At 39.8% G+C, this 25,206-nt stretch overlaps 1 protein-coding gene across 1 annotated transcript; it reads left to right on the top strand.

Moving 5' to 3' along the window:
- Positions 1 to 189: 189 nt before the first annotated feature.
- SLC39A9 (solute carrier family 39 member 9) lies at positions 190 to 16,404 on the top strand. Its single transcript, XM_057367108.1, has 7 exons — positions 190 to 707; positions 3,601 to 3,709; positions 6,737 to 6,928; positions 9,349 to 9,417; positions 10,523 to 10,608; positions 12,200 to 12,334; positions 14,054 to 16,404. Exons 1-7 carry the CDS (start codon positions 612 to 614, stop codon positions 14,282 to 14,284), a joined length of 918 nt encoding a protein of 305 aa, XP_057223091.1. The 5' UTR covers positions 190 to 611; the 3' UTR covers positions 14,285 to 16,404.
- The last annotated feature ends 8,802 nt before the right edge of the window (positions 16,405 to 25,206 follow it).

Below are 25,206 nucleotides of genomic sequence, written 5' to 3'. Positions count from 1 at the left end.
CAGAGCGCCGCCCGCGCGCRTGCGCACGCGCCCACAGGGCCGGCAGCCAGGCTGGCGGGGGCGGGGCGCGGCTCGCCGCCATCTTTGATGAGGGCGCCGCTCTGTTCCCGCCGTGGGACGCGGYCCCGCCCGCCATCTTGGAGCCGGGAAGCGCGCGGGGGCGGGGCGGGCCGCGGCCCGTCCCGGAAGGGGAAGCGCTGAGGTGCCACTTGGCCGCCGGGGCAGCGGCTGTGGGTGCGGGCTGGAGCCGTGGTTCCGCAGGGTCCTCTCGGCCGGAGGTCGCCCTGCCGTGAGCAGCTGCCTGCGTTCTCGCTGTCCCCCACCCCTCCCTCCCTCCCGCCCGCCTGCCCTGGGAGCAGCGTGGTGCGGGTGAAAGTTGCCCCTCCTCAGGTGAGAGCCGGGCCCGCCTGTCGCCTGCCCCCCGGCCGCGCCCGGGCTCTCTGCGCACCCCCGGCTGGGGGCCGAGCCGGCCGGAGCCGGCGGGCGAGAAAGACATGGCTGAAAGCCTCTCCTGGGAGCTCGGTGTCTGCACGGGTTAAGCCGTGCGGTGGGGCGAGGTGGAAAAGTTGCGGTTGGATTTCACTTCAAGGGACCAGACAGAAAGCGGCGAAATGGATGACTTTCCCTCCATCTGCCTGCTGTCCCTGGCCATGCTGGTCGCCTGCTATGTGGCAGGAATTATACCCTTGGCAGTTAATTTTTCCGAGGTAAGACAGCTCCGCCAAACTGCTCGTTGTTTGCTAAAGGAGAAACCAGAGAGCTCTCAGTAGGACTTGGTGCCGTACTCTTGCAATATGACAACGCTGTTAAGGATGAAGCTATAGCTTTAAAAGTTAGGAGAGCAATAGGAATTTTCATTCACAATTCCTGTGTAAAATTATGCTTGTTTCACAGTGTGTGTAGAAGATTGGAGTTAAGTCACTGCTACAGGTGAAGCAAACTCCCAGCCTGTAGTGTAAGACATGAATAGGCATGACTATTCTTAGAAGCTTGTGTAAGAAACTGCTGAAGTCAAGARATTATCTCTTATGTGCTTATGGGCTATTCAAGGATTTTAAAAACAATTGCAAGAATATTAGAAAACTTGATTCACAGTTTTGTTCACAGCTTGCACCGTTTAAAATTAAACTTTAGCTCTTTGACTACCATACAAATTCAAGTTACAGCCCTGTGTAACTCAAGGCATTCTTTTAGAAAAATATCTTGGGTAAGTAAGRGACTGTTAAAGGAGAGAGAGGCTTTCACAGATTGGGTGAGTTTCCAAATAGCACACAAACGTGCAGTCAACTTTGTTGTAGTATCTTAGGCTCTCAGAAACTCTTAACATAGTTTTACACTTGATTTAAATATTAGATATTTTAAAGGTTTGTATGCAATGCTGGTTTAAAAGAGGAGCAAAATATCTCAGCGTGTGATGTACAAATCCTAGCTAATCCTGGAAGTGTCTCATTAGAAGTTATGATTGTTTTGTTTAAAATTATTGCTTGGGATTCTGCATGCAGCGAAGATGATTTCAAACTGAAATGAGTGTTTGGAGTGTTCATTCTGTAGTTTGCAAAAAGTTTTGCATATAGCCAAAGTGCGTAAAAATGCCTCTTCCCACTGTCACATTTCTACTGATTGAGTTGAAAACCAAAGTGAATCCTATGCATAATGTGCCCCAGATACTGGAGAACAATAAAATTATTCATTAGTGTTAATACATTCCTTTAGATTATTTTTGCCATGGAACTTATTCCTTGTGTTCTGAGCTCATGCTATGTTCAGTTGTTTCAGTTAGGTTAGGATAGTCTTGAAAGTACAAAACTCTGGGAAAGCCAGATATGGCTAAACATGGGTGGTAAAAGGTACAAACTGAACAGAGTTTTGCCTTATTTCTGTGTGCAGAGGTACTCTTTCAGTTTAATCCTAATTTACAGTACTCTGTTGGTCTAATTTAGGGCTGGAAACAACACTAACAGTTCTGAGACAATCTCTTAAGCTGTAGTCTAAATGCAGAAAATTWAAAAAATGGAATTGTTAGCAGTTTGAATGTTTTGGTGGTGTAACAGTGGCAGGAACTGGGGCCACTTCCTGCTGAAAGTAGGTGTGAGTTTTTGATAGGTSCAAGTAAGAGTTTTAGTGCCATACAGATTTAAAAAAATACTGAGCAGTGGAAGAGTTTGCTAATTTGAGGAATTTGAGACTGTTTCCCATGGAGTTTTAGCACTGTTTACTGTGTTACTCTTGTTTTTTAACAGGCAAATGTCTTTAACAGAAATGATTTGATTTCTTGGCTAAAGCTGTATTACTTTTACCTGTCTATGTAGGCTCTTGTTATTAAATTCCCGTATTCACCAGCTCTGACTATTTTGTACTGAAAAGGATATATTTACCTTTAAATAATAACTTGTTAGTGTGTATTGTTTTCATGGCTCTGTAAAATTCACAGATGCTCAAGTGAAATAAGTGGTACTCTGTATTTGCAGTTGTAATGAATCAGTRTTACCTCTGACACTTTTCCCCATGTTTATGTGTATACAAAAGATACTTTAGTATTGCAGGTAAAAATATTTTTTTCCCTTGTATACTATAGTTTTGCAAAATTACTTTATGAACAGCAGATGCTGAAAATTTATCTTCTCATGTGGATTGCCCGTGTATAACAATTTACCAGGTATAATTATTATATATGCTAGTATACAGTGCATGTTTATGGAAATTTTACACTTGTTTTCCTCTCCTGCATATTACTATTTGGTTTTCCTCAGTAAGTTGCTCCCTTACGGCCACATTTGGCTTGCTTTCAGGAATCTGCTTCTCCATTTCCCTAGTTCCTCCAGCTTTTCTATGTACATGTTGCATATTTCGGTGAGACTGAACAATTTGTGTTGTTATGGTGCGTGAAGGAGAATGGATAGCATAATAAATATGCAACAAGTAATAATACAACAATGCATAATAAATATGCAACAAGTGGCTTCCTGTTAATCAGATACTGACCTCTGTCTCTAGGTCCTCAGTAGTTAACCTTAGTATTTTGGTAGCACTCAGACTTTTCACTGAGCATGGAAGATGATGATGGTTCTGCTGCAGAATGGGTGCTACACAGTTGTTAGGAGTATCTAAACTCCCATGGTTGCTACATGTCATGTGAGAGGGGTTCTTACAGAAATTGAGTAATGGCATCTGCAAACTGTCATGTTTCAGACTCTATGTTTATGTAATTGGATTTTAGTACGTGGCTTTGACTTTAGCCTGTCAGTGTAGTTACAAGGAAATGAATTGGTGAATGTATTGGTAAAACAGTTGRGAGGGGAGACCCCTCTAAACTTTTTGCCCCAAACTAGGCTATAACTAGGGAGATAACTCTAAGTAATAGCAGCAAGTAATGATAACTGTGTGTGTTTTGTGGTTTTGTTGTAGAAATTCTTCCCAAAATATGAATAAAACTATTAATCTTTACTATAAAAACATTGAGCTTATGTACTGTTAAGGTTTAATTGCAAATTCTCAATATTTATGTAACTAGTAACCTCCTTCCCCAACCTCTGTTAATAAGGGAGAGTAAAGAAAACATTTTCATTCTAAAGATGATGCTTGTTTTGTACTTGCTTGCAGGAGAGATTGAAGTTGGTGACTGTTCTGGGTGCTGGTCTGCTGTGTGGAACTGCCTTGGCTGTCATTGTGCCAGAAGGAGTACATGCACTTTATGAAGACATTTTGGAGGGTAAGAACCAAACCCAGGTGGCCTAGTTCAAGATAACTTTAAGTCATGGTGTTATGATGTACTGAGACTTCTTGTTAGAGTTTTTAACATGCGATTAATGGAAGAGCTTCACAACAGCATGACACAAAGCTGGCATAGAAATGCAAAACTGCTGTAGGCATGATATTGCACATTGAGGGATGTGATTAGACTGTAAAGTGACTATTCTTGCTGAGTTATCCAGTTATTTGTGGGTCTGGATACTGYACTGTTCATGGAATAACGGCCTTTTCTGACAGTTTATGTGTAGTGTTTCTTATTCTGGGGAGAGTTAACCTCCCCTGGAGCTTTGAAAGAGGTGTAAGCATGCCTTTGGCAGAGAATGTAATTATGGAGTATTTGCTGTTTCTTTTCATCGTTTAGATTGCTTCTCATTAAAGCAATTGCAGGAGGTGTTTTACAGTTCCATGTCCCTGCCCTCATAAGAATTTCACCTGAAGCTGAAGAACATTTTGGGATTAACATATTTAGCTGAAAGTTATCATTATATAGGGCTAGCTTACAGAAAAAAGCAGTCATTTCTTTCTTGGTGGTGGTGTACATTACACATCTAAATCTCTGTTTTCCAGTTCAAGCATCCAGTTCTAGTTTGCTGTCACTACCTTCACCATCTCATCATTTTTAATGAGGAGCTCAAAGTGAGCAGAGATTGTGTCTTGCAGTGATGTTTATGTGGAGCATGTCTTACAGCCAAAAATCTTAATAGAGCTCAGTTTATGACATTGTTTTAAATAGCCAGGGCTCATCCCCTCTGTTTGGGTGTTAAATTTTTCTTTAGCTTGGGGACTTGTGCTGTTAGATGATCATTGCATGTATGAAATTTTTCCAGCACGCTCAGAATCAGGTTTGAAGGTAAGTGGCAATGCCTTACAGGTTGCAGGGGAAAGGGCTATAAACCTGAGGCTCTAGAGACCTTTCCAAGCATCTGGTATACTGTTGTTGCTGTTCTGGGATTGAGAGGTATCTGTAGTTCTTTGCTTTTCTTGTAGTACTGGGTTTTGTGTTTCTAAACTTTTAAATTTCATTTTAGTAATATGCTTTAATGTATACTGTTTTAGCTTCCACTAAATTTATGTTGTTCTGCTTGGATTTAGAATAAATAGAAGATAATACATAAAATCATCCTTTATCAAGAAATGAAAGAAGCTCTGATTATGCTTTTATACTGTACTATAATTTGTGCACTCTAATGTCGGATGTCTCTAATGAGCTGTCGTTGTGGGTTTGCTCTCCATTYAATTTTAATTCTAAGTAGACTGATTTTCTCTTATAATGGTACTGCCAGCAGTGAATACAATTACTGTGAACGTTTGTGAGTTTTAATACTTTCTCAGTAAATGGGGAATACTGGTCATGTATGACATCTACAGCTTGCTGTGTAGAGCTGTGTGGGCTATACCTTTGTATAGTATATGGYGAAAAAAGATGCTTCCTAGTACTGCAGTAGTAATATCAGAAGTATTTACCTAGGAAAAAGAGTCTGTCTGTGAATGGGTTCAGACTCAATGTCTAAAGCACAGTATTGTGTCTAAAGCCAGTCTGTCTGTAAAGATTTTTTTTTATATTACAAAGGGGAAGAATTAATGGGTGTTACAGATTTAACTACAAAAATTATTTCTAGTACTTTTCTAAGAAAAGTAGGATATTCAAAATTAAAATTATGAGAACAGCTTTCTCTTTTTTCTYAAGTTCATGTATTTATGTAATTAAATCTAGAAAGGTGCAGCTAAGGGAAACGGAGGTATATTCATTTAAGGGGAGAAACAAAGAGAGGTCTTTGTTTTCCCTTTTTTTCAGGTAGCTTAACTCTGACTGGTTGCTTGTTATCAAGCATTTGAGTGTTTTTTGTTGATATGGAAGTAATTACTCTTCTGTATTTACCCACGGGCCATGGAATGAATAACTTCTAAGTTTTCACCTTGTAGGCTGAGACCATATCTTGACTTGGATTATTCTTTGATCATAAACTTGTTCATATGTGTAGTGAAACCTTGGTTTGGTTACTACCAGCAAACAAAATTCCTTTGCTGATTTCAGTCTTTTGTTTTAATTGCTGAACCTGTATAACCACTGTCAGAAAGATTGCCCTGAGTTATACACTGTGTTTTACGGCTTGAAATGATCTRAAGCAAAGTCAACTTCATAATACAGATGGAAACAATCTCGTGTGGTCTAAAGTAATTTTACTGATCARTCTTGTTCAGCAAAGGTGTGTTTGAGGTCTTTGTTACCAAGCCTAGTCTGCTGTGCTTTAACTGTAGTAATGGCATTGCGACATTTTGTACAGTGGGATGAACATATACTTGTCTCATCCAAGAAGATGTATGAATATTCCAGCAAGTGTAGACCATGATTTGCTAGAGTTTTTGGTGTAAGTTTCGAAAACTTCGGAAGAGTACTTGCCATCCAAAAGACCTACTCAAAATGAAAAAAGCATGGACAAGGTTTAGTAGCTTGTGTAGGAAAGGAAACAACCACACATCATTCATCCCCAGGGCTTGGTCTTTGGGTTTCTGGGATGGTACTGACATTTGTAGGGTCAGTRTGCATGACTTCTGTTCTAGTCCATATCAATGGGGTGTATCAATACTAGCTTGTTTATCTCTCAGAGCATCGGTTAATCCTCTTAAAGGTGGTATTAAATCTTTGAGTGGCTGGAACCTATTTTATCTCCCTCATCCTGTCTTTTCTCACTTAGATGAAGATAATGAYGTAACTGCTTGACAGTATCTCTGAATGCTGACAAAATTGGCAACTTCAGTTAAAAAAGGAATTATACAGCAATTTTATTAATTAATTTGTATTTAAAATGCAGCCTGGCTTATAACATATTAATGCTTTCCCAAGTCCATTATCTAAGAAAGGCCTTAAACAAGGTCTTATGTGTTTGTCCAGGAAAAGGTGAGGAAGGCTTTTGGCAAAGGAGGGAAGAAGTGACTATGTCATGTCAGTCCCCTGTCCCCTTATCTGTTTGCTTGCCTGTCACAGGGAAGCATCACCCAGCGAGTGAGATGCAGCACGTGATTGAGTCGGAGAAGGTTGCAAAAATCCCAGCTGTACATGAGCATGGCCATGACCATTCCAGGTTGCATGCCTACATTGGTGTGTCCCTTGTCCTCGGCTTTGTCTTCATGCTGTTGGTGGATCAGATAGGCAGCTCTCATGTACACGCTACAGATGGTAAGTAAAGAATCACTTCTATTAGACTTGCTAATTAGTCTTAATTAGCAAATTGCTTTTTTTTTTAATGCTACCAGGATTTAATTTGTCYAGTCATGTCCAGAGTTTCAGTAGGTGCTTTAAATCATAAAACAAGGTCCATGTGAAATGTTTATGCTGGAAATCTTATCTCAAAATTCACCATACTTTTGAGAGCTTGCCTYGCTAACATGAAATAATTGTATGAGTACGTATGGTGTAAGAATGAAGAGTGACTTGACACTTGAGTTATTGTCTGTTTTACAGTATCATCCATAGGGGATTTCTTTGGCTTTCCAAAAAACTTCACATTAGTCATATTCGTTTGTTTTTTTCTTACTTGTCATAGACGTAGGTAAAATTTGCAAAGAACAGTTTATCTTAAGTAAGATGGCAGAAGTTGTTAGMTGTAAGCTCTGGTACTTTACTACGCTGCATAACTGGACCTCCCCACTTGTCTAGAGCCTMACTTACTTCAAAATACTTTCTGCTTTATCTGAAGATTTGTCAACTTCTTGCAAGACTCTAAAAATGCCTACAGTTGCCTTTGTTTCCTGCTGTGACTTCATGCTCAGARTGTAGCTTGAAATGCACCAAAGTTGTTCTGTCATTTGAAAAGGTGTTTTGTTGTCTTTGGTTGCTTGTTTTCTCCCGCACAATGTCCTCTGATGGTGGAATTTGGCCCTGAAAAATTAAGGAATTGATCTTAAAACACACACAAGGAAGGGGGGATATGTTTTGATTGGCTTCTTGTCAATTCACAGTGTAGCTTGCAAGGGGTTAGTGTGATGGGACAAATGAAAGGCCAGCACAGGGGCTGTATCACCTATGTGCTCCTGAAGAAGTGTAAATGGACACAGCCATGAGTAGCTGATTTTCAGAGCTGTTCTAAAGAAACAATGGCAGTGAAGATGTCAGAGAGATGCAGAGTAACTTCCAACAGAATCCTTGGTTTGTATAGGTTATGACCCTTTTCTATGTCTCTGATTGTAGCAAATACCACGAGAAAACTGACTGTAATCTGTGTTGGAGATACACAATATAAAATAAGGTTGTATCTGGCCTGTACCTGTCACAGGAGATGTAGTAGTGTCTTTGCAATRTTTTTTTAAAGCGACTGAAGAAAAACATTTTTCCCTTGAACCACTGTCTTGTAGTTTTGTTTTCTGTCAAATGACTASATATTACTTGTCTAAACTAGAAAAATTAAGTAGGTCAGAATGAAGATATGAAGTCAGATGTGACTTTGATTGTTGTTTAGTAAYAGTCAATCCAAATGGTAAAGGATAAACAATGATAAAGGATATGGTTTTTGTATCTCTTCATATATGACATGAGAATACCATTTGCTGTCATGCAAGTTGAGCTTATGCAATGAATTGCTCACACAGGCTCCCCTTCATTCAGAAGTTTAAGTTGACCAAACAGAATGCATTAGTTTTTAGCCAACTCACTTCCCTGAKCTATCTCATTGGGAAACTACATGTSTGYCTGGKAATGAAGAAAGACTGGAGGGTGAGGGGGCAGGCAGGAGGAAAGAGCAGAACTGGAATTTCTGTTTTAGCTTCCCTGCAGACTTAATGAAGCAGCTGTGTAGGTGTACTTACAGTTGTCTTACAGACCACTGGGATAATTCWGTCATGGCTGTTCAACTGTCTGGAATTAAACAGTTGAATAATGAGATGTTTCTATACTTGGGTAGAGCTTACCCACCCTGCAGTGATTCTTTGTACCAGTGTCACCACTGATTGTGAAGTGATGGATATTATGGTGCCCTGTTGTGCTGTGTAATGAGCTAACCTGCAAATGTCCTCAGACCATTCTGGTCAAGACACTGTGTCTGAAACACCATTGGCTGCTTTTCTCCTTTGTGGTGTATAAYGTTGAAGGGAAATCTTTGAGACTGGTTCTGTGACAAGTAGACTTTATTGTTTACTCGGAACTGCCAGAGAATCACTGCAACAAAAACTGACCYGGATTGTCACCTGAARGAAACTAYGAACATTGAKCTGTGTGAGGGAAAAATCATCATGACTCTTGAATCAACTCTGGATTCTTGGGATCCAAAACCARTTTTTCTTTCCCTTGATGGCACAGACCTTTAACATTTCATTTCAGGAGGCTGAGAAAAACATCTGCTTCTGCCTGTGAGAGAGATCCTGCAAATTGCGAAGAATTGTCTGAGTCTGTCACTTGTTTGTTAGCAGAACTTCAGTTGTTTTGTGGGTGTTAAGTGTCACACTGTTTTACAGTAAATCTAATGCAGAAATACAGAAGCTGGTAGTTTTGAATAAACTGCCTAAGCAACTGGAGAGATATGCACAGTAATACTTGTAAATTTGTTTTCAGCATAATTTATTCRTTTGATCTCTTTATCCTAACTGTTCTCATGACTGTTTCAGATCCAGAAGCTGCGAGATCAGGCAACTCCAAAATCACCACAACACTGGGACTAGTAGTCCATGCTGCAGGTAATGTGGGCCTTATGGTTAGTGCTTGACAAGTATATGCATTGCTGTGTGGGTCATCTTTAGGTGTGGTGGAGACACTTGGGTTTTGCTTTTAAAGTTGGCTTTTTATAAAAACAAAAAAAAAAAGGCAGGGATAACTAAAGATCTTCCCCCAAATTAACTGGGAGCTCAGATGCTTCACTGAGTTTTATTTGGGTACAGAATTTTCTCTATTATTCTTTACTATACTCTTTTACTTTTCCCATCTGAAGGGTTGTGTGAAGCTCACTGTCTGCCACTTCAATTCCATTGCTGGCTTCTTTAGCTGCTACATTTCAATATATGCTAACACATTTGATAAATAGTGTGAAACACCTTCAGGTTTGCTTGTTTTTTTAAAAAAATCCTAATTTGAAAGAATAGTACCTTGTAGGGAAAAGACATTATGAGGTAAGAGCGCAAAGACTTGACTGAAAAACATTTGGGCTGAGTTTCAAGGACTTACTGTTAGGTATGTGTTACAGTCAAGCTATGTTCATATTGTAATTCTTCACTATATGTGTGTGGTATAAATATGCTTTTTCATGTTCTGTTGAAGGTTTTTGTCTAGATGAGTCAGAAGCTGTTGATTAAGAAGATACTTCACTGAACAAAATGTTTCTATTCATTTTTATTTCATTTATTTAATTTCATTTCAAGTGATAAAAAATTATATTACAATACTGTAAAAAGGTAAATTAAAGGGTAATAATTAAAATTCTTACAATGGTTAGTATTTAGACCAAACTTTTTAATTTAGACAGGAAGCCTCTTCTAGTACAAAGAGTAAAACAGCTAAACTTGTTCCTTGTTCAAATTTGAAGGATTGTGTCAATACTGAATAGAGTCTCAGTATGGTTTTTATGGCCTTGGGAAATATAAGACAGCTCTATTGAGGGTTGTTTGATATTCTGAAATGTTATGGCTTAACAAACAAGGGCAAATGAATCCTGTGTTGGGTTGCTATTGTTAATGGCAATTTTCTGTAACAGAACTTCTTAAATCAATGTGTTTTCTATTGTCAGCATTTAGGGGGGTGGGAAGCTCATGTGGAGGAATAATCCATGAATCTGCACTCCTTTTTCAGCTGATGGTGTTGCATTGGGTGCAGCAGCTTCTACTTCTCAGACTAGTGTCCAGTTGATAGTGTTTGTTGCAATTATGTTGCACAAGGTGAGTTACCATTAAAAATCTTTTGTTCTTCAAAAGACTGTTAAAGTTCATAGGAATTGCCAAAGATCTACAGTTTCATTAGTGATATAATACAGGAGTGTTTAATGCCACTGAAATTAAGAGGTTTGTAGTACAGTTTCAAGGACCAAAAAGCACCAGTGTGATGTGTGACAGAAGAGCATGTGATTGATGCTAAGTCTGAGTGGGGTGCAAGTGAGAATTCTGACTGCCTACTGCCTACCTTGGTTGCAGAGGTTGGGAAAAGTGTCCCAAAAGTGGGGAGAGAAGAGTATCTCATGAAGAAATGTGTCAGCTTCACACTGACTTCTTCTGAAGCTAGTGTGGTAGTGTTTATTTAACAAACAAAAACTCCTAGGTTACTACTGCTATAAGAGACCTATCCAGAGAAGTTCTAAAGGGTGAGGTACAGAGGTATATGCTAGTGTGTTCAAGGAGGAAAAGCAGTTTTATGCTGATTACAGCAGTCTTTTGGCTCTGTGATGTTCATAAGAAAATAGGAAGGATATTTGTTGTGAAGGGTTTTAGTGTTTAAAGGGTTAGTCTTTTGAAGCCACTGAATATCAAAGTACTAAATTACAACTGCTGATTATATCTGTTATAGTAGCTTCAACATCATTCATACCATTTTTGTCGGAAAACAAATGTTTTGCTGATGGTAACAAGCAAACAGTGCTTCTTGAAGATGGGAGGAGATCTTTGCTTAATGCTTGTGTGGATGTACTGATTTGCTGTATAGGCTCTAAACATGCATGTGCAGATGAGATTTGCCTTATGGTAGCACATACATTGATTACAGTGGTTCCTGATTGATGCTTTTGTCTTTCTCATCTTTTTTCCTTCACTCAYAGTTTCCTTCTTCTAAGGTTAAAAAGAATAAGGATTCTGTGTATAAAAATGTTTAATGTATTTTAGTTTTATGTCTTATCTCAGAAATGTCAGGGTCATTGCATTGTCTTTATGCAAGCAAAAATATAGTAAATTCTGTGAGTAGTGTGACATCTATGCCTTTTGGATAAGAAATTGGATGCCAGCAGGTGGAGAAAACTGAAGTATTTGTTTACTTCCTGGTGAGAACAGGAATGAACTGAATGATGAACTATCAAAAGAGCTCTCAAGTCTTGTTAACCTGGAGGCTGACTGTTACCTGTCTTTGGGCAACTTTTTCCCTTCCCATGTTAATTGTAGAATTTTTCTACTGCAGGTGAAGAACCTGTCTATCTAAGGATGTGTAATACTAATAGGATGGAAAAAGAAATTACCTAAATTAATGGAGTCTTAGGGATTATAGCAATGGCTCAAGTAAGAATGAATAKTTTAGTATTTATAATGACTACACAAGTACATGTTTTGTGATAGCCAGAAGGTGAGTTTCCATTAGGTTCTGTTATTAAGGTGGGGCAGTCTGCAGAATGTTCGTGGTTTGTATTAGCTGCAGTGTGCTAGTGACTGCCCTGAATGTCTTCCAGCTMAGTCCATTTCAATGTAGTAAGTAATATTTCAACAATATGTTTCTCATATTTTGGGAGGTTTTAGAAAGTATTGTATTGCCACTGAATATTGTTTTTTGTAGGCACCAGCTGCATTTGGCCTGGTTTCCTTCCTGATGCACGCTGGGCTAGAACGGAATCGAATCAGAAAACACTTGCTGGTCTTTGCATTAGCAGCACCTGTTATGTCGATGCTGACATACTTAGGGCTAAGCAAGGTAGGTCTGTGATTTTATTGTGCCTAAAATCTGGCTTAGTGGTGGAGTTTGGGGAAAGAGCTGTTATGAGAGTTTSAAATTACATAATTCCAAACTGCTGGAAAAATTCAGCAGAAAGAAAATTCAAGAGAAGTTGATGAAAAGGTAGCATTATGAATGCACAAACCAAATAATCACCTATGCTTTTGCATCAGAATCAGTGACATAACTCCCGTATAGAGTTTGGCATAGCTTTTATTGAAAAGTCTAATTTCTGTCATTATCCTTTCTGCTGCTCCCCACTGGGAACAATTTATTTATATACGAGTTTTTATCTGATGCCTATTTAAATAAGTAATTTTCAGCACTGATGCACACATTTTTCTTTTAATATGCAGGTAGGAAATAATCTCCCCTTGTTTCCCCCACCATCCCAGAAGTGGTCTTCCATATTCAAAGTCTGTGTCAGAAGTTGAATCCTCAGTTAAAACAGTTGTTTTGCCTTACTCTGTAAAGCATTGTTGTGTCTTGGGTCTGTACAACAAATGGCCTGTGAAATGGGACGCTGCACATGAGTTTATCATCTCTGTCCAACCTAAATGTTTCTGCTCCTCATAACATATCCCAGGATGATCCTGTATTTTTAAATTGTGTTGTGTCATACTGGTGACATGCTGTGGTCRTGTGTTGTAAAGGATATAACACATGATCTCACAAAACTCAAGGCATGAGAGGAAAGATTAAATAAATCATCTGTGCTAATCCTTTTTTTGCTGGATAGGAGTTGTATTTGACATTACAGTGCAAGAGACAACAGAAAAAGAGGTTTGGCTTGTAAACAGAAAAGAGAATTTTCTGAGCACTCTTGTGAAGTGTCCTCATCAAGGGTTGGATTTACATTTTGCCCTTCAGAAAGAACAGAGAATTGATAAGGCATCAGAGCTGTCACAGTAGTTTTATAGTTCCGGATGAGGTATCTTTGCTCTTTGGAAAAGTGACCTGAGAGTATACCCAAGAACTATGATTACATCTGAGTTCGAGAGTGTTCAAGAATCTTTTGATTCTGATATGAGTGGATTTGCATTTCATTGCATTTACTGATGTGTAGCACATTTTAGTCTTATTTTAATTTTGAAGATGAAGAGGTGCTCAGTTTTGATGCAGAAGATGCATTTATTCATGAACTTTGCATAGAAATCCTGGCAAAGTTTTGCATGTTTACTTCTACATACAAATGAAATATTGAATGAGTGATGTTTTGGGACTTGGTTCCAAAGAGCAGTGGCCCAAGTATTTAAAAGCAAACACCTTATTTGAACTCTTCGTTTAGAAAAAGCGAGGGGAAAAGTCAGTCTTGARCATTCTCCCCAAAATTTGTGGCTTTGCAATATGAACTTAGGTTTTTTTTCACAATGTTTGGTATGTTAGCTGTGAGATGGTCAAAAAAGGTGCTTCAACAGACTGTGACTTCTTTGCTTTTCTGAGGGTTCTTTTATTAGGATTAAGTCCAAAATGAAGTAGCTAGGAGGAAAGGTGTCTTTTTGTTCCCCTACAATTTTATAGTGTCAGTTTCTGCATATAAGATGCAAGACACAAAAAAACTGCACAAAACCATTGTCATTGTGAGACAACAAGAGTTGATAGAATTCCTACTGTGCCTGGATACTGAGAGAATTTTTTTTTTGTTACTGGTTGAAAAACTTTTGCTTATTCTCACTTTCTTTGCTCTTTGTGTTTCAGAGCAGCAAAGAAGCCCTTTCAGAAGTCAATGCCACTGGAGTTGCTATGCTGTTTTCTGCTGGAACTTTTCTTTATGTTGCCACAGTTCATGTCCTCCCGGAAGTAGGAGGAATTGCTCATAGCCACAAACCTGAATCAACTGGAGGAAAGGGACTCAGTCGCCTGGAGGTGGCAGCCCTAGTATTAGGGTGCCTTATTCCTCTAGTTTTGTCCATTGGACACCATCACTAAACACTCAAATTTCACTGCTCTCCTCCTCGATACGACATGAGCAGTAAATGTCTGCTGCTCCCTTTATCATTCTCTTACCCCTCATCCATCCCATCCACTTTATGGAGTTCAGAGGGAATCGATTGCAAAATGAGGAATACTGGGAAAGTTTTTAGTGTAGCAAAATGTACTTTGGCAGCYGGACATAAATTCTATGTAACTTTCTTTTCTGAAGACATTTGCTGTTTTAATTGTTACTTCTGGCCCTATTCTCAGGGAAGATGGAATTTGAAGTTTAAGAAAGGTGAACAGGGAAGAACATAGTGGCTCATCACAAAATTGCAATCACCAAAGTATCCTGCAGTTCTGCTTTCACAGCTGAGAGCAAAACCCAAGGGTGGCTACGATTTGAGAGGTTGAAGCCTCACTRATGAAGAATGGGGCTCTCCCCCATTGGTTCTTCGTTGTCTTGGCAAGGCGACTGACCCTTGTGATGCTTGTCATTTACTGTATTGCAGAAATGGGCTGCACTGGGAACTCTGGATAACACTGCTATTGTCACAGGAGTGGCACTTCATAGGAAAGGAATTATGTAGACTGTGTAGGATTAGGGTAAGAAATCAGCTAGTTAAGAAAGTGCAAACRAGTTTTGCAGTGTATTCCTTTATTTAAGACAAAGGATAGAARCAAGGAGAATAGTATTTTGTTTATGCAATTGTTAATAAATTCTGAAAAGGCATTGTTTCTTGGGAGATGGTCTGCCAAGTTAGTCAAGTGTTAAGCACCAAAAATGTTAGCAGAAATTATGTATTGGCTGCTATGATACACTGCTGCTTCTGTTGAGGGAGACACCCATATTGCCCTTTGAAACAGAGCTATTCTGGGCTCTGAGGAGTAGAAATCAGATGTRGACAGCTGTTGAGGGAGCAGAGAACATTGCCTAGCTCATTTTCAAAAACCTGAACTGCTGAAATCAGTGGGGGCTGTGTGGGTTTTTAACTAAATAACAAAACAAGATGTTTAGGTAAATGTTTATGCTGCAGATAGAATACAAAGTGTTTCTAAAGCACTTATGGACTAAAACAAAACAAAACAACCCACAAAYAAAAAAACAAATTGGTGGGTTACCAGTGGACCGGTTAGACATTTTGCCTTTCCTTTGGGAATTGTTCATTCGCCTCTTACCAACAAGCATTAGTTGGTGAATCTACTGGAGGACTTGTTACCAATTGCTGGTATGTCTAACTGCAGAGTGGTAAAAGATCTCTCCATTTCCAAGGCACAGCTTTGTCTTACCAGGCACAATTTCCCTTATGCAAAATAGCTTATACTCTAATAACTGTAGTGCATTGAAAAGTCAKGAATGCTTGACATGCACAGAATCAGCATAAAATTCTTTCTTTGGGRGGAAAATTTTTAATGCTGTACCCCTTTTAAGCTATACTTTGTCTGCACTTTTTGAAGATAACATTGCCAAATTTCTTTTTCTTTCTTCTTTTTGATTTTTTAAAATGAATTTTGAAGTCTTGAAATACCTTCTTAACTGAAGTGCTTTTTGTTTTCATTTGAATGAGTGTGACTCTTTTTCATGACATTTATTGCTTAAGCTGCATAGCCCATTGTGCCTCATAACATCTTTACATTTTGTTMTTGTCCTGTATGTCTGTTAGTAGTATTGGATATGGCCTGGCTCTTGGGCTAGTGATTACTTTGTCTGTTGGCTCTCTAACAATATCAATCCTGGGACACACCCAGGATTGAACCTAGTATTGATTCCCAGGAGTGCTTGTTCATTTGTGTGTTTTACTGTATAAGATCAATGCAAAATTGTTAGAAGTCGTATTTTCCCACGAGACAGTATTTTCAGGTAGAATTAGTGCTTCAGACCTAAAAAAGCTTTTTTTTTTTGATATTACATCTTCAATATTGTCATCWAAAAAGCCAGTGCGAAATTAGTGATGTGGATGAAATCCTCTTCTGTGCATTTTTAAATGGTTTTGCCTGTTTATTTTGGTTTTGACATTTTTACGACATAATGCAACTGGTAAGTTACTGATGTGAAAAGTTCAGCAGGRCAGGTTCCTAACACGTGCAAATGACACACAGGGATGTTTACTCCAGAGTTATGTTCCTCCTGATTATTTCCTTCGTCCTTACAATCTCACTATTTTACCACATTTAATCTTTCCACATAACCATTTCCAAAAGCTGGAGGGTTTGCAAGAGCAGGAGCAGGAGAAACTTTGGTGCAGCACTGGRTGCTTATATTTAGTAAAGCAGTAAGTTTTTATTCTTTGAACTCTGTCCTGTCACTTCCATGCACACCCCACCTTGGGAGTTAAGCTGACATCCTGACTGCATTCCCCTTCAGGCTCACTTTGTGCATAGCAATAGCAATGGTTTGGGAGGTAAGGTCCTGTTTCATGCCTTTTGTTCCAGGTTGAAGCATGTGGATAGTACCTTTTTACATGGATCAGTGTGTATCAGTAAGGATGTGGCAGTCARGCTTTTCACTGCTGAAATAAYCTCTGGTACATTWATCATAGGTGCCACTGCTAAGAGGTCTCGTCATGTTTCTGTTTTCCTGTCCTTCAGATCGTGTTTCCAGTTTCTGAGGCAGCCATCGGAAATAGTAATACTCAGTTTAATGATTCATGAAACAGAGGCCAAGTTATAGCAGCAGGTGAGGGAATTTGAATGAAAGCATTGGCAACTTCAAACTTGCACAAAAATTTTGAAAACAAACTTTTCATTTTGGCATTTACTTAAGTGATAGAAGACTCTGATTTTTTTTCTACCCATTTAGAAGCAGCAACAGCATTTTGTTTTGGCTGCCTCTTACCTCTGTTGAATTATTATTTTCAATTCTGTAACTGTAACGCAGTGACTAAAGAAGCTTTTGGTTATGTTGATACGGAGAATGTAAAATTTTATCAAAGCTTTCCAAATTGTTAGTACCACATGGAAGATTGTTTTCTTGATGCAGAGTATTTTAATGAGTTAAATGAAATGGTCTATTCTATTATAGACCTCTCTTTCTACCTATCTCCCCATCTGTCACAGTAAATCCAAGCATTGCGTGTAGTCAGGGCCATCTGGTATCATTTTCTACTCCTCAGGACACCTCAGTGCAAACAAACTCTTCTTTCTTTCTAATAGCCCCCTCTGCCTGTTTTTTCTTCTGTGAGGTAGGTGGCAGCAGGTCTAGCAGGTAAACACTTAAACCAAGTGCCAGCCATGTTCCCCTGGCTTCTGTAAGTCCTGCTAGGAAACCCATAATCTTCTCATCACCTGTTTCTTTTCAGTTAATGATTTCTTAATTGGCAATAGGAATTGGACTTTAACTGTTTCTGTTGATCCTGATGTCTTCAGGTACTTTCCTTACTGTTCTTAATGCTTTTATTTTTCCTTATATRAAGAAGGAAAGACTTCTTTTTCAGCACTCAGTGACAGATACAGAAGCTGCACTGACAATGGCAGAGCTGTCACACCAATACAGGATTTTTTGATTGTTGTGGCTTGTCAGAAGGCTGGGTGTCAAATGCAGAAACTCACTGTTGACTACAAAGAACCATTWCCAGGTGGATTATGTAAAAAGCTAATCTTATCCAAGAGGCCCAGGAAAACCACTGTGTTTATTCAGGAACTAGTTCAGAGCCTTCAAGGAGCTTTTGACAGTAGCAAGTGTGTCCATGTGATAACAGCTAAATGCAGAAAAGAGAGATATGACGTGGAATAAATGTTCCTGCTGCTCCRTTCCCATTCTGTGCTGGGACTTGGGAAAAAGAGAAGGGAAGTGTACGTCTATTCTTTTGAGGAAGGAGGAAGAGTGATTGCAGTATGGTGGGAAAGTTTATGATGAATATCGAATTCTTTATCAGAAATTTCAGATTCCTGTTCACATCAAACTTCTTTTAATTTTTTTTCCTTACTGTCCTTATATCTCTTAGCAGCCTTGGCTTTCCAGGGAAAAACATTGTGTGGTCACTGCTCTTTACCTGACTCCATGTATGGAACTGTAATTTTAATGTCTTTTTTTTCCAAACCATTTGTACACAAAATCATTCCATGAATGGCTGCCTTATAATTTTTCCACTTTAATTGTGAATGGTTAAAATAATATTGCCGTTTTCAATTTGTTTTATTATATTAAATTTTTACTAGGTGCAGTGCTTTGGAGTTGGCTTGTCATTTACTGCATGGGGTTTTGTGACAGCTCTGACAGAAAGAAATGAGTTTGAAATGGGATGCAAGCAGTGCAAGGCAGTGCATTTTATTTTTGTGGGAGTGCGTTTCCTGCTTCTGTTCATGATGTCTGAGCACCTCCGGCAAACCTGGAATGGGAAGCTGCATGTTGGGAGGCAATCTACCAGATGGGTTTGGATATGGCTCTGAATGTGTTTCAGAGGTATTAATGTAGAGGTGATGCTTGAGCAGGGCATTTGGCAAATTGTGTATCTCACAGCRTTTAGGGGTTGGTATTGCCCTGAAGCTGTCTCCTCACACACCCCCAGAGCACCCCCGGGGACCTTGCAAGGTTGAAACCTCTTTGGAGAGCAGCAAGGAGATGATGAGCTCAAGCCACCATTAAAAAGCCCAAGGACTTTTGACACTTGCAGGTGTATCCATACCTTTAGCTTTAGAACTAAAGGAAATACCTTTACTCCATCCTGTGTCCTGTCTGTCCCAAACCCAAAATGGAACCACTAAATCCCTCCATTCTGTTTGGAGTCTTTGTGACAAAGCCTTTCCTTTATCCATATGTGGGCCTCAGTGAAATTTGGGTGAAAAGTCAGCTTTAAAACCTAGCCTGCTTTTTGTTCTTGTGTTGGGGGGGAAAAGTGTTGGTGAAATGTTTCATGTCCCTGTTACGTGTTTAGTTGGGGTTTTTTTTCCTCCTATCTTGCTGTTTTCAGGTGCAGAGTCACAGCTCAGCTTTCCTTGTGACTGCCCAGTGATCCTACTKCTTACCTGTTGACAGCTCTTCAGTGTTGCTTTGCCTTCACTGTTGATGCAATTTCACTGGAAGGCAGCTCACCTCCCTCCCGCAKCCTGCAATCACATGGAAGCCTATTAAGCTATAGTTTCCTGTGTTCTCTCTAATGCCACAGTGGTCATTATAACTGAGARGGGATTGTGTTCTTGCTGTGGAGAAAACCTGTCTTCTCAGGCTCCTGAATTTCTCTGGGTTTTATTTTCCACCAACATAATCTGGAGTGGCAAAAAATAGTAGGATATTAATAGTGATCTCTGAGAGGCAGGGGTTAGGAAGAGTGCTTGGAAAATTAGTTCTGTTTAATCAGAGCTAMAGCTTGCAGGGCAGTTGGTTTAAGACACTTTAAGCCACATTTTTAGGGTCTATASGTTTTATTAAAAGATTTTTTAGAGACTCAGTGAATTGCACATTGTGTGCTGTGATCACAGAAGAGGCAAACTTTTAGAAAAAGAAATTCAATGGATTTATATGGCAAGATGCAACTTTAAAGAATGACCAACTTAGGCACATTTGACTAAAAATATTACTTTACCAGGTTTGGTTGGGACTAGATTTAACATTTTAAAACACGTGTAGGGCTCAAATAAATAGATGAATTGGAGGAGCAAATGGAAAGGTGTCCATTTGCCTGTGTCTTGCCAAAGTATCTGCCATTGTGTGTATAATATTACGGGTTTGTAGAAGCAAGTTATTACCACTGCAACATTCTTTTGCTACTGTCAGGTTTTAGAGCAAGGATGAGAATCAGAGTTGGGATACTTGGAATAATTAGGAAGTTGATTCTGTCACAAGGCAGTCCATAAGGAAATATCTGCATAGGCTTTTCATATCTATAGGTAGATCTGTGGGGTTTGGGTTTTGCAAGCCAGTGGTCTGCAACTTTGCCTCTTGACCTTGCATGACAAAACTATCAGCTGGAGCAGTGTAGGAAGGATAAAGCAGTCTGAGCAGCTTACAGATGGGCTTGCCTTTCCTTCCCTGGTGTGGGGATGGTACTTGGCAAGTTCTTCAGCACTTTGTGCAAAAGTGCTGATTGAATGTGGTCTAGAKCACTGATTGCAGAGTGATGGAGGCTGGAAGAGACCTGCAGGTGTAATCTAGTCCAGTAACACCTCTGCTCAAGCAGGGCCACCTAGAGCCACTYACCCAGGACCATGTCCGGATGGCTTTTGAGTAGGCCCAAGAAGGGAGACTGGACAACCTCCCTGGGCAACTGTGCCCAGTGCTCAGTAATGCAGTAAGAAAGCATGCAGAGGGAGTGCTCTATGTTTCAGTATGTGCCTGTTGCCTCATCCTGTAACTGGGCATCATTGAAAATAGTCTGGCTTCATCCCTTTTGCATCCTTCTCTCAAGTATTTGCATACATTGATGAGATTCCTCTTAGAGCTGTTGAATCGACATGTTGTATATATGTTCTCCATACTTTCCAGCGCCCCTGTAGGCAGGACTAGGTGTTAGGCCTGCATTTTCAGAAAAGAGAAAGGGGAATGTTGCTGTTACAGGATSAGTTATGTATGCATTTGCAAACTTCATGCATCCATTTAAGAGATTGTGCTTGATGGAGAGATGATTCATGAGCAATTCATTAAAAAAAAGTATGTTTTTCTGCTGCACTTGCTGTCTACAGATTTATCTGAGATTCTGTCCTAYAGTGTTTTAGCTCTTTCACTCCAGCAATAAGCAATCCTCTCAGCTGGTTGCTTGCTTTTGATTTTTCTGGCAGCTCATAGGACTTGTGTCATTAAGAAAGAGTGTAATCTCTATACTGGCTTAAGCACAAGAGAATATGATTAATGTAAAGTCAGTAGGAGAAAGTAAGCAAACGACAGAGGTGCTGTTAAAGCTGATACAAGCAGATGTAAAGCAGTAAGGATGGAAAGCCAGTATTTTTCCCAGTCTTAGTTTTTTGGCAAATAAACCTCAGTTTTAATGGTAAAGCATTAAGAAGTATATTAGCATTCTTTTAGTGTATTTAGTAAAATACGTCATCTCTGTAACTAGAGTCCTAATCACTGTAGTCTGTGATAAATCCTTTTGGAGATGTGAGGAAGTTCTGTAGGTACATTTACGTTACAAGAGTTAACCACTACAAACTTTAAATATTWGGGAGCTGTGGTGTTGCTGACTTCCTGATGATTGCTGTAGAGTGTTCCTTCATTTGTTAAGGCAATAAAAATGTGCATCAGCATTTTTATGAGAGACCCATTCGGGATGAGCACAGCAGCAAGAAGATGAGCTGTCATCTATTGTTCCAACTTACAAATTAAGCCATTCTTCTACTGATATGTGCAAGCYTTATCCAAATATGCCTGCAGGCACAATTGCACAACATTCCACCCTCCTYATCAYAGCACCTCCCTCTTGTCTGAGATGKCAAGAGATTAACAAACCCTTATGGTGTGTGAGGGGTAAAGAAAAATGCCTCATTCAGAAAAACTTGTAGACCTAATKAAAATAAAATTATATCAAGCTGACTGACACCAAAGCTACATAGTATTTAGAAAATCTAAAAGCAGATTGAAATTATTAGGGAAGAATGCTTATTCTCTATCTGTATGCCCAGCCAGTATCTGAAGTGGTAATTAAATTATGATATATGATTATAGTTACATTGCAGTCTGTGGAGGTTAATGAGCTTTTGCTGTCTGAGGAAACACCTTCAATGAGATACTCATGGTTACACAGGGTTGAAGAGGGCTGTTAAAACCCTGCTTACAAGSCTTACAATGACTCTGAATTACTCTTACTGTGTCATACTCAAGCGTTTCTTGCTCTCAGAGGGTGATGCTATCAGTAAAATGARTCGAGTTTTAGGACTGCAATGGATTTCCTGTGTTCTGTTGTCTCTTTTTGACAGAAACTGAGAGGGGACTGATCTTGAACAAAACTTTGTACYCCTGGTATCTCCTCTGTGCAGACACATCACGTGAAGGTGACTGGCTACAGGTGGATGATTAGGCAGTGGGTCATGTTTATCCCTAYAATCAAAACTTTAGCATTATGAAAGAAGCCTCATCTACAAAAAATGTGTGGCAGCACGGCTCACAGGAGAGTAAAAGGGATGGCCCTCTTAGCCTGCTGTATGTTGCAGAGGGCAATGTCTTCATGTCCTTCSTTGCCAGACAGTTTATCTTTCATCTGGCTGCTGGCTCTCCTCAACATTGCAGGGTTTGAGTTGAGCTGTCATGGTCTGCTGCTATRGTAGATGGCAGCAGTAGATCTTTGTTCCTCTGTACTTAGATAACCACTTGAGAATGTGGGTAGGAAGGAGGCAAGTGGTACATCTTGTGCCTGTCCTGTGCATGTGCGCAGCAGGAGCCCTGACCTTACTRTGACTGGATGAGCAGCATCAGGGAACAGAGACAGAAACTTGAAGTGGGCCTGCTGCAACTTCTTTCCTGTCCCTGTGTTTGGAGGTAGCCATTAAAAAGGAAGTAGCCTTTTTAATGAGGCAGGGTCCAAGCATTTTCTGTTTGTCAGCCATATGATCRCTTTGTGGTATTTAGGCTTGCTGGAGAAAAAAAAAACTGGTGCCTTGCAGGAAGCCTGTGGGTTATTTTCTGGAGGTAGCTTTCAAATGTAGCTGACCACTCTGATGTATTCTGAAAAATGGCTTTTTAGCAGAAATCTTTGTTTAACAAAACAAAACACCAGAGTAAATGAGTTTTCTTTCAGAAGAGATCTTAGTAGAATTTTTTGAAAAGTATCTCCTTTTCATGCTGAGAGAAATAGTTATTGAYTGCAGTGTCAATTCCTGAGAAAGCTACCTCCCAAAAGCCAGGCTGTGGGGCTGGCTGCTTGCTATCAAATCCCTTTGCTTCAGTGAACTGATACCTTGTTTTCTGTGTTCCTCTAAATCTCCTGAAGTGGTGCTATATGCACAGCAAGTAGTTGGATTAATATGACTCCTGGGCTATCCAACATTGATCTCAGTGGGTTTGAAGGGCTTGGACTAGAACAGGTCACTGAGATCACATAATTCTTACCAAGGGATGATGTCACATGGGRTCATACGTCTGTAAGGGTGATGTCAGATGAGGTTGAAAATCTACACAGGGACTTTAATGCCGTTTGCTGAGTAACTTTGATTTCTGCAGAACAGCTCTGACATTCCATCTGACACTGAAAATTTAATCATGTGCAAAAGAAACATGCTTTGTCAGTGTGTCTCACTAGAGGTGGATTGATGGTAGTTGCTTTTGTTCTATTTAAAATAGCCTCTGYACGCAACTGGGTATCTAGGAAGCTGGAGCATCACTTTGAGGAGTACGTGTGACATTTTGTCTTTGCAYGAAAGATACCATAAATGAAACTGCAACTGGACTCTTTCTTCACACTGTTCAGATACCTGCTAATATTTCTTAGGGTTAAAAATGGCTGTGGAATTCATTAGAAGCTGGAAAAGGAATCTATAATGGAAGGTAAGATCTGAATTTCTCCAACTCCAGGGTAGCTCTGAGGAATCTCAACTTACTGGCCCCAGCTCAAGCAGATTGTTTTTTTTCTGCATAGTGCCCTATTGTAAGGCTGCCCAGAACATGAAGTATAACTTTTCGCTTAAAAAAAAATTAAAAATGCAAGCCTCCTCAGCAGCTGAAGTTAGCCAGTATATATCTCCTTAGACCGAAAGGGAGCATCTTTGCGCTGGACGGTGACCTGTGGTGAAGGCACATGGTGTGATTCTTGGGCATGTCCTGTGCAGGGCTAAGATTGGCCTTGATGATCCTTGTAGGTCCATTCCAACTCAGGTTATTATGTGAAGGAGTGTTACTTCTGTATAGTTTGCATTGCTGTTTGCTTCAAAGGTTTTATTTTTAGCAAAAGTTTATTGGCTTGATGTGTAGGAAAAATAAAGACAACACATTAGCAAAGTAATTCCCATACCATTGCAACCTGTTGTTCCACAGAAAGGTTTTCTGATTAAAGCTTCAGTGTTTTCTCTCAAGGATGTACAGCTGTGTTTCCCCTTAATTAGGTTAGCATACACACAAAGGAAATGTTAAAAGAACTGCTATTACTCCAGATTACTGTGTCGAGACACCAGCAGTTACAAAATGCACCTTTCTGCTGTCTACTGTCCTAGCATTGCTAGCYTGTCACTTGATAAAAGCAAGTTGCTCTTTCCCTCCCCTGTACTGTTGACTTTAAAGAACTTGCTGTAGCTACTCACTGCCTTGCTTGTCTTAGAGGCCTCCAGAGGAAAAAAAAATCTCACTTTTTGATGTTCAAAGCCAGAAACCTCTTTAGTCTCTTGGTCTATATAAGGTGAAAATAAGGAAAGAAGCAAAGGATGAAAATATGCTTCTCCCCACCACAAGTCATTGCTGTCAGACCTTTGCATTGTTGGTGCAGTACAATGGCAGGGGCACTGGATTGTCCATACATGGGAGCTCTGTGGCTTTTTACTGCACATTTATAGAGTKAAGTGAGGCTGTTGGGCCCAGAATAATTTTTACCCTTTGTGCAACATAATTTGAGGGAAAATTGCCCCTCTCCTAGTTATGAGTACTATGTTCTTCTTGGTGCTGTATACAGAATGGTGTCTGTAGCATTAATTCTTCTCTTCTGCAATGCAGAGTTATATTCAAGAATTAGAGCTCCGGTGAGATGGAGACTGTATTTGCTGCTCTCTTCTCCACCCTCTGCCTTCAAGTCACTCTGAGATGGGACATGTCCTGTCTGGCCAAAAGGCTGGTCAGAGCCACGGTGATAGAAAGTAACAAATCACGGAGTTTACTGACTCTCAGCTATTGATCAACTGTGACTTTTATCAGGGACCTGCATCTCCAATTTCTCTAATACTGAATGCAGTCTGAATATGAGGCAGGCTGTCTGCATCTCCTCTCTTTAAAATGATTTGCAAGTGCCTCTGACCTTATAAAGCTAAGTGACCCCATGCCCCGTGGTGTGATCTAGCCTGTAACACGCCCCARGTTTATGACTGGG

Source organism: Malurus melanocephalus, unplaced genomic scaffold (assembly GCF_030028575.1).
Source record: "Malurus melanocephalus ecotype Western Australia unplaced genomic scaffold, MMel_1.1 scaffold_2, whole genome shotgun sequence".
Taxonomy (NCBI): domain Eukaryota; kingdom Metazoa; phylum Chordata; class Aves; order Passeriformes; family Maluridae; genus Malurus; species Malurus melanocephalus.
This window is presented reverse-complemented; position numbering and strand designations above follow the sequence as displayed.